This window comes from Xiphophorus maculatus, chromosome 5 (genome assembly GCF_002775205.1).
Source record: "Xiphophorus maculatus strain JP 163 A chromosome 5, X_maculatus-5.0-male, whole genome shotgun sequence".
Lineage (NCBI taxonomy): Eukaryota > Metazoa > Chordata > Actinopteri > Cyprinodontiformes > Poeciliidae > Xiphophorus > Xiphophorus maculatus.
The window spans coordinates 8,483,685-8,491,746 of record NC_036447.1 but is presented as its reverse complement, the minus strand read 5'-3'; the positions used below and the strand labels follow the sequence as shown (position 1 = coordinate 8,491,746).

Here is an 8,062-nt window from a genome sequence, read left to right as displayed (position 1 = left end):
AGAGAAGACAGAGGATGGACAATGTTGCATTTTGTTTAAATATTTAATTGCACCTGAAGAGTGAAAGGTAAAAGCATGTATACTAATACAGTGTATGATTACTATTATTAATCCTGTTTTTTCCATTTTCTACTCTTTCTAAACCTACCAGGAAATGGCTGCTAACCAGAACCTACAGGGCCAAAAGGTCCATTGTAACTCTGGAGGAGCTGGAGAAAACGACAGCTCAGGTGATGAAATCATTCAACAATTAGTCATGTATTCCATAAGAATATGATCTATTATGTTTTGTTGGTCTAGAAAATGATTTTATTCTTTTTTTAGCAACAAAAATTTGATTTTTATTCTTGAAAATCCTCGCTCTGTTCATCCATATCACCCCACGTCTGTTTTTCACTAGTGGCTGGATGCATGTGGCTCTTCTTATGATTATTATTATCACTTTTGGTTCTCATATTAACCATCTTCGCAAGACTTCCTATAGGAAGTGATATATCACTTACGAAACATTTTAAAAAATAAAATTTTCTACCTCTCAGACAATGAAAAATTGGTCCATGCCTTCGTCTCCTCCAGACTGGACTACTGAAACTCTCTTCTCATTAGGATTCCTAGCAAAACAAAACTCTGCAGCTAGGATCTTAACATGATCACATTACATTGCGATTTTCTGGCCGATCGCCGATGTTTAAAATGTCTGACCTGCCAATTCCAATTTCGTTTTCTTTTTTTTCTGAAATGTCGCTAAATATAGCAAGAAAGTCGCTGAATTGGCAACAGCGTGGTGATTATTGTGGAATACAAATGTGCAGACATGAGCCGATGGGCCGATCTCTCAGTCAAACCTCTCACTGCAAAGCAAAAGAAGAGAGCAATTGATTTTTAGGCCTTTGCTGAGAGAAGATTGACTTCACATGTAAGTATCGGCTGATCACAGATCTCTTAAAATTAAGGCTATCGTTGCCAATAAACCATTTGGCCGATAAATCAGTGGATCCCTACTTAAAGCATTTCTGTTTTAGCTACATTTTCTTAGATATTGGTATTAATGTCTTATTTATGCATTTATTCAATTATTTTTTTCCATTGCAATTGCTTTTTTAAAATCTTTAAGATCCAGAGGTATAAAGGGCAATGTAAATATAACCTATTATTGTTATTATTATGAAATATATTTAAAAAAACATGACTAATAATAGAAAAATGATATATTTTTCTTGTTTCTTTAATTTCAAACCCGGTTCTTTCCAACAGGTTTCCATCATGTGTGCATGAATTTCTGCACAGATTAACACAGAGTGTTGCCAGGGACCCTCAATGCTCCCCCTCTCTTTCTTCTTCTTCTTTTTTTCTCTCCAGCTCTCTCCACCCCTCCGTCTCTCTCTGTTTCCCTCCCGACCCTGCTCTCATTCCTTCAGGTCCCTCCAGCCGCCTCCTTCAGCAGGAGCGGGGGATCATAGGCAGAGGAGAAGTGACGGGAGAGCAGCATCAGCCAGCATCTCCCTCACTGCGGGACGCAGGGAGACAGGAAAGAGAGGTGGAGGGATTAAGTTAGTTGGAGAGACCAGGGAGAGAGAGTTGGAGCTGTTTGGGTGGCAGCTGGGAGACCAGGAGCTTCTTTTCCTCCTTCCTCTTTCTGGCTGTGAGCTCTCTCTGGCTCCCCTTTTCTTCCTCCTCCTCTTCGTCTCCTCCGCTCCTTCTTCTCACCCCGACTCTCCTCCCAGCTCCCACCGTGGGGTCTCAGCTCTCCATCTCCCTCCCCCCCTCCCTGACTCCCTACCTCCCCCGGGCGCTGCTTGGAGACTCCGGGCTGCTGCGCCGCCGGAGGATGTCTCGGAGGGAGTCTCCGCCGCCGCCTCCGCCGCCTCCACAGCTGCTGGGGGGTCAGGGGGGCAACTGCGAGGACCGTCCGGAGCGCACGGAGCCGCTGTCCGACTCGGAGCGGGAGATCATCCAGGACACGTGGGGGCACGTCTACAAAAACTGTGAGGATGTGGGGGTTTCTGTGCTCATCCGGTAAGAAAAGCCTGCATTTGCTTTAATTACAACAAAGATGAAAACTCCCATTTACAACTTTACTTCACTACTTCAATCTTTGTGCTGATTTGGTTTGGAAGTATAATTTGCAGATGAGCCTTATTTATTGTACTTAGCCTCTAATGGGAATAAAAAATACTAATTGTCAGATCCAGAGTTGGGTAGTTAGTAGGACTGCACCGATTTCCTTGGAAATCAAAAAAGAAATTGTGTTGTTTTAATGTTTTTTTTTGTTGTTGTTGTAATTTATAAGCATAGTAAAAAATAGAAATAAACTTGAGTTGCTTTGGCAAAAACAAAAAATTATCTTCTGCGCTACTAAATATGGAAAATTACATTTTCCATAAATTTTATTGGCACATGGTGAGGATTTAGCAGGAAGAAAACCTGTTGAAGGGAACCGGGTTCAAAATAATGAATTAAGAGATAAAGAAATGCATCTTCTTTTATTAGTTATGTTTCTTTCATATTTATTTCATTTTCATATCAGATTTTATTTATATTGCCATTTATATCTTTAAATATTAAAGAACAAAAATAAAACAAGGAATTGCAATGGATAAAAATAATTAAATTAATTAATAAATAAAAGATAATTAATAAATAAAAGAGAATAAAGCTAATATCTAAGAAAATGAGCCAAAGATTTTGCTAAAAACAATTGTCTTAAGTAGGGTTGCAGCGATTTACTGGTGAGCTGATTTATCAGTGCCAATTTTCTTAATTTTGGAAGATCAATGATGGCCGATACTTACATGTGAAGCTGATCTTCTCTTCCTCAGCAAAAGATTAAAAATCAACCGTTATCTTCTGCTTTCCTGTTAGAGAGGTCTGACTGGCAGACCGGCCCATCAGGTTATATCTGTACGTTTGCAGTTAGCAACAGTCACTCCACTGTTACCAACTCAGGGGCTTTCTGTTACATTTAGTGACAGTTGAGACAAAAAAATTGGTATGACCAAAATCAGAATCAGCAGGTGAGGATTTTTAAAGATCGGTAGTCAGCAATCAACCAGAAAACTGCAATCAGTGCGCCCCTAGTCGCTACATACTCTGTCTGTTACATTTACCTCACTAACGTTTTGGAAGAAGTTGACCTTTAGGAATAGTTTCATTCAAATCTCGCTTCACAGTCTGTCTCAAACTGTGGTCCGCTGTCGCCCCCTAGTGGTCCGTGAGGTACTGCATGTAAACGACCGTTTGTTTGCCGTGACGTCAGCTCAAAGTGCGACGCCACAACTAACTTACTAAAGGATTGTGGTTAAAAATAATAATGGACAAGTGTCTTAAAACTGGGTCACTCAACAGAAAAACTGAAAATACCGGTGGAAAACCCCCCAACTATATTTAGTAGTGCAAATGATAATTTTTGGTTTTGCTAAAGCAGCTTAAGTTTATTTTTCTTTTAGTATGATTCTAGACTACAAATACCCTTAAAATGCTATTAATGCACACAACACAACTTCTTTGATTTCCATGTGTTTGGCATTACTGGAAAGCTTAAAATCCACACTTTTGGAACTTATGGTATTGTCGTGGCATGTTGTGTTATTGTGGGTCAGTTTCAAGTTATTTGGTCTGTTTGTAAAATTAGTTAGATGATCCTTGGTCTTAAAAAGTTTGAGAAACGCTGCATTAAAGGGAATCTGACATGTTTGTTGTGAAATTCCAGTTTCCTGTCGGTGGCCAGGGGTTTGTTGGGCCCAGGCCTTCTGTTGTTTGGCGATTTTAGTGACGTTCCTGGATATGTAGTGGCATTGTCTGGATGTGCAGTTATTTTGTTGTTTCTTCTGCCTGAATCTGTTATGTAATCATGTAATTTATTTGTACATTTTTTTCAACATGTGTAAAAGAATCAAAGCAACACTCTAGGTGTATTTTTTAAAAGAGAGAATAACATAACACAATATAAAGCTAAAAAAAGTAAATTTTACATAATCCCTCCATATCTCAGACAATCCAGGAGGGATTTACAGGTGTGTTGCCATAATGATGCTGCTAAATGTCCCTGGCTCTGGTTTCCAAATACTTACATTTTACACTCATCTTTTCCAAAAGTCCTGGTCTTTATCTACGTATTTGTTACCCAAAATGAAGGAAATCCAGGCTGATTTATTGGTGCAGCCCTGGTGTTTTCTTCAGTTTTTGTTTATCTATGTCAGTGGTGTCAGTAGTTTTTGCTACATTAGCCAAAATTCGCAGTTGAAATTACATTTGGGTAGCAAATTTTTATTTTATTTTTGTTTAAAAATGTATAAAATAATTTTGTGAATAAAAAAAAACAAGGCAACATTTTAACATAGTTGGGTTTATGTTAAAAGAGATTTGTAAACATAAAAATTTTAAATGAAAGGTTTGTTGATATCCTGCTATCTATGAAAAAAAGGAAAATTGCAAATAAAGGACAAAAACTTTGTGATAGTTGTGATGTTTTCTTTTCAATGATTGGGAAAGAAATAAAAAAAAAATCTTTGTTAAAAAAAACTTGCAAATTGTTCTAAATAAAAGCAGCAGTGCTTACTGACATTGATGCATGAGCCTCTTTAAAGTTCTGTTTTCACAAAGTAAAAAAAAATCACAGCCTTCTTCTATGGGAGAGGAGGAGCTCCTCTGAATTTTCTGCTCCATTCATTTATATTCAAAGGAGACTAATATCATTTTTAGCATGTACTTTATACTTTATTGATCGAGAAGACTACTTTTTTAAAATTATGTTTTTGTACTTCCATTTGCTTCTAAAAACAGTCCAAATGCTTAAAAAAACAAGCAGGCATTTTTTTTGACAATAAGTTTTTTTTCTTTTTTTTTGGTGTCTGGAAAATGAGCTGTTTCACAAACCTCCTGATTGTTAAGTTACATTTGAAGGGCACTGTGGTGTTACCTAGCAACCCAAGCAAAGCGAAGCCCGTCACCTAGCAATCGAAGCTGAGTTGCAGCCAGGTTGATCAGCTGTGCTGTACAATGGCTGATGGAAAAGACAAGCAATTTATTGTTGACTTACCATCCAGAAACCACTTGCTGCATTCTTGCTGGTTGTACAGGAGGTCAAAATAGGCGGTGCTGAGCAGACTAAAATCTCATTATCGAAGAATGATTTTGTACAAAAAATGTAATGAGGATATTTTGTATAGCTGTAGAGCCCACCTTAACCTAGGTAGGCTCTACAGCAATTTGACAAAACCAGTCCTGCTTTGCCTTTTAGCCCAAACTGAAAAGCAACATTTGTACAGGCTCACAGTTCTTTATATCTGCCAAGTACAGACACATCAAGAATATAAATTAATTTACATGTAAGTAAGATATTTTCAAAATAAGTTCCCTGATGAGTGACTGAATGGTACAGAGAAGACCCTGAACCTGCAGACTTTCTCAAGCCTTAAAATAAATGGTTGTTATGGAAACTTTGTATCCAGATGAATTAATAAGTTTCTCTAAAAGGGGAGATTTGGTATTTTTCTTTTCTACATTCTTCAGCATCTTCCTCACTGGTTGTAATCCGACTGTTATGGTCTTTTCTGACTTAGTACCATCACCAGCTATCTTCTTTGTTTGAGTACCATGTTCTTTTGTCTTTCCCATTTAGAAAAATGGTTTTTGACAATTGTGCCTCTGTGCTTAGTCATATTTAAAATCTAAGAAATAGAAAGTCATGGATAAAACTGATAAAATTTTCAACACTATGATCAACTATGAAAAGTAAAGCGTCAAGCACAGAAAAGAAAAAGTGAATTTTGTTAAAGCCAACTATTCATCTGCTCCAACCCTGCTGTCCGCACTTCTCCAAATACCTCCAAGATTTTTGCCATACACTGTAAAAACAAAAAAAAAGGAATTTTGGTCTACGTAGTTTCTAGTGCAAATATCTTAGTACACTTGAAATAAGATTAAACTAACTTGCAAGTAACTTTTCAGCAAGATCTAAATGCTTTATTCAGTCCATAATTCCTAATATTTCTGGCAGATTATTTCACTTATAACAGAAAAAAAATCTTCCAATGGAACTAGTACCTTTTCCTCAATGTTAAGGGATTATTAACTTAAAACATGCTTCTTGCTGAAAAATTATTTGTAAGTTAGTACATTTGAAATAAGACAAAAGAAAGGTATTTGCACTAGAAACTATATAGTTTCTGGCAAATTATTCTTCTTGAAACGACACTTTTTCCATTCAAAGTTAAATAACTTGCACTGGAACTAATAATTTTTTTTTAGCAATATTAAGGAAATAACTTAAAACAAGCTCTTATATCGTGCTGAAAATGTACTTCTAAGTTAGCTTTGTCTTATTTCACGTGTACTAAGGTATTTGGTTTAGAAATCAGACTTTTTAGCAAATTTTCTTTTCTTATAACTGGACATTTTTTTCCATTATAAGATAATCTGCTACTTTTTCATCAATATTAAGGAATTATTGACTTTAAACAAACTGCTATATCTGGCTGAAAGGTTATAGCAAGATATCTTTTCAGCAAAAAATAAGACAAATTTTGTGAGTTCGTTTTGCCTTATTTCAAATCTACTAAGATATTTGTACTAGAAACTAGACCAAAATTACTTAGTAATATTTTGATCTGTAAACCAGTTGACCACTGCAATAAAAATAATTGGTCCAGGAATAATAACATACTTAAATTAATTATGCATAAAGCCACGGCTGACCGAACCACAGATGGACAGAACCACTGGCCGCCTGCAGGAAGCCCAGGCAGGAAAATCAAATGAATTTCAATCATTCCACCACTATGCACCATAGAGCAAAGCTTTAACCCTCCTGGGGTTTGTTTAGCTGCAAATCTGGATGACTTGTTAAACATATGTGGGCAAATAGTGTCATGTTTTCTCAAACTGCAAGGTGTGTTGCAGATGATGCAGAATAAAAAAATGTAAGTCTCATCACTGAACCAGAATGCAATATAAACTATTGAAACTATTGCATTTCAACCAAAAAATGGTGAAAAATGAACCAACAATCAGAAATAAAAGCTTGAAAGTGAAGCAATGGAAAACGGCTGCTGTAATTTGAGATAAAAGGTTAATCTGAGGCAATAAAACATGAGTTTAGGACATGTTCTAGGTCTAACAAAATAATGTTGAGAAGTTGAGATTTTCAAAAACATACAGCTTATGCTACCGGCGGATATTAACCTATCAAAAGCTTGTAGAAGAAAAGTCAAAAGGATGAACTCAACTCCTACAGATTAAAAGACAGTTATCCTGCATACTGATCAGCTGAATAAACTAAAGCAAGAAAAGTTTGGTCTGATTTAAATTCCCACAGTGAGAAAAGAATTGTATCTTTTCATTCTGTGTATGTAAATACGTGATTTCATCTGTATTGTTGGAGCAGAAAAATGCAGAATGCAAAAATGCAGCTGAGAAGGGATGAATGTGTTAATGAAAGCTTTTTCTCATTACCGAAAACAAAGGTAGCATTAAGTGAAACCCACAAAGTTCATAAATATATAAACTCTTCTTTCAGTTTTTTAAGTGCTAACCTAAGTTTAGTTTATTCAACTTTAGTTTATTCAACTCTTGGAGGTTTGACAAAATGAATAAAAAGTTAACATAACTGCTGTAAGTTTATCCATCATAAACTCACATTTAGGTTCAAAATCTTAAACTGGCTAAATTTATTTGAGTTAAAGAGTAGAAGATAGTAGACACAACTAAATATGGCTCAAATGCTTTACAGTTTAGAAGTAACATATAGTTATTGTTGTTTGTAGATATTAGCTTGTTTTAAATCAATAATTCCTTAATATTTATGAAAAAATACCAGTTCCGATGGCAGATTATTTCGCACATAATCTGGGAAAAATGTCTTGTTTTAAAGTAATCTTACTGTGGAGATTATTGACTGAAATCAAGCCGATATATCTTGCTGAAAAGTTACTTATAAGTTATTTGTGTCTTATTTGAAGTGTATTTGCAGTCAAAACTATAGACCAAAAATACTTGGTAAGATTTTTTCAGTGCAGCTTCAGTGGACGGATGGACAGACGGACCAAATGCAGGCGGCTTGATG

At 36.1% G+C, this 8,062-nt stretch overlaps 1 protein-coding gene across 1 annotated transcript in view; it reads left to right on the top strand.

Annotated features, from left to right (window-relative positions):
* Nucleotides 1–1,411: 1,411 nt before the first annotated feature.
* The window catches only part of LOC102236992 (cytoglobin-2), a 30,315-nt gene continuing 23,664 nt past the window's right edge, over nucleotides 1,412–8,062 (top strand). Inside the window, exon 1 of the mRNA XM_005797487.2 lies at nucleotides 1,412–2,016. Within this exon, the coding sequence (XP_005797544.1) occupies nucleotides 1,829–2,016 (188 nt within the window). The 5' untranslated portion in view covers nucleotides 1,412–1,828. The remainder of the gene's footprint in view (nucleotides 2,017–8,062) is intronic.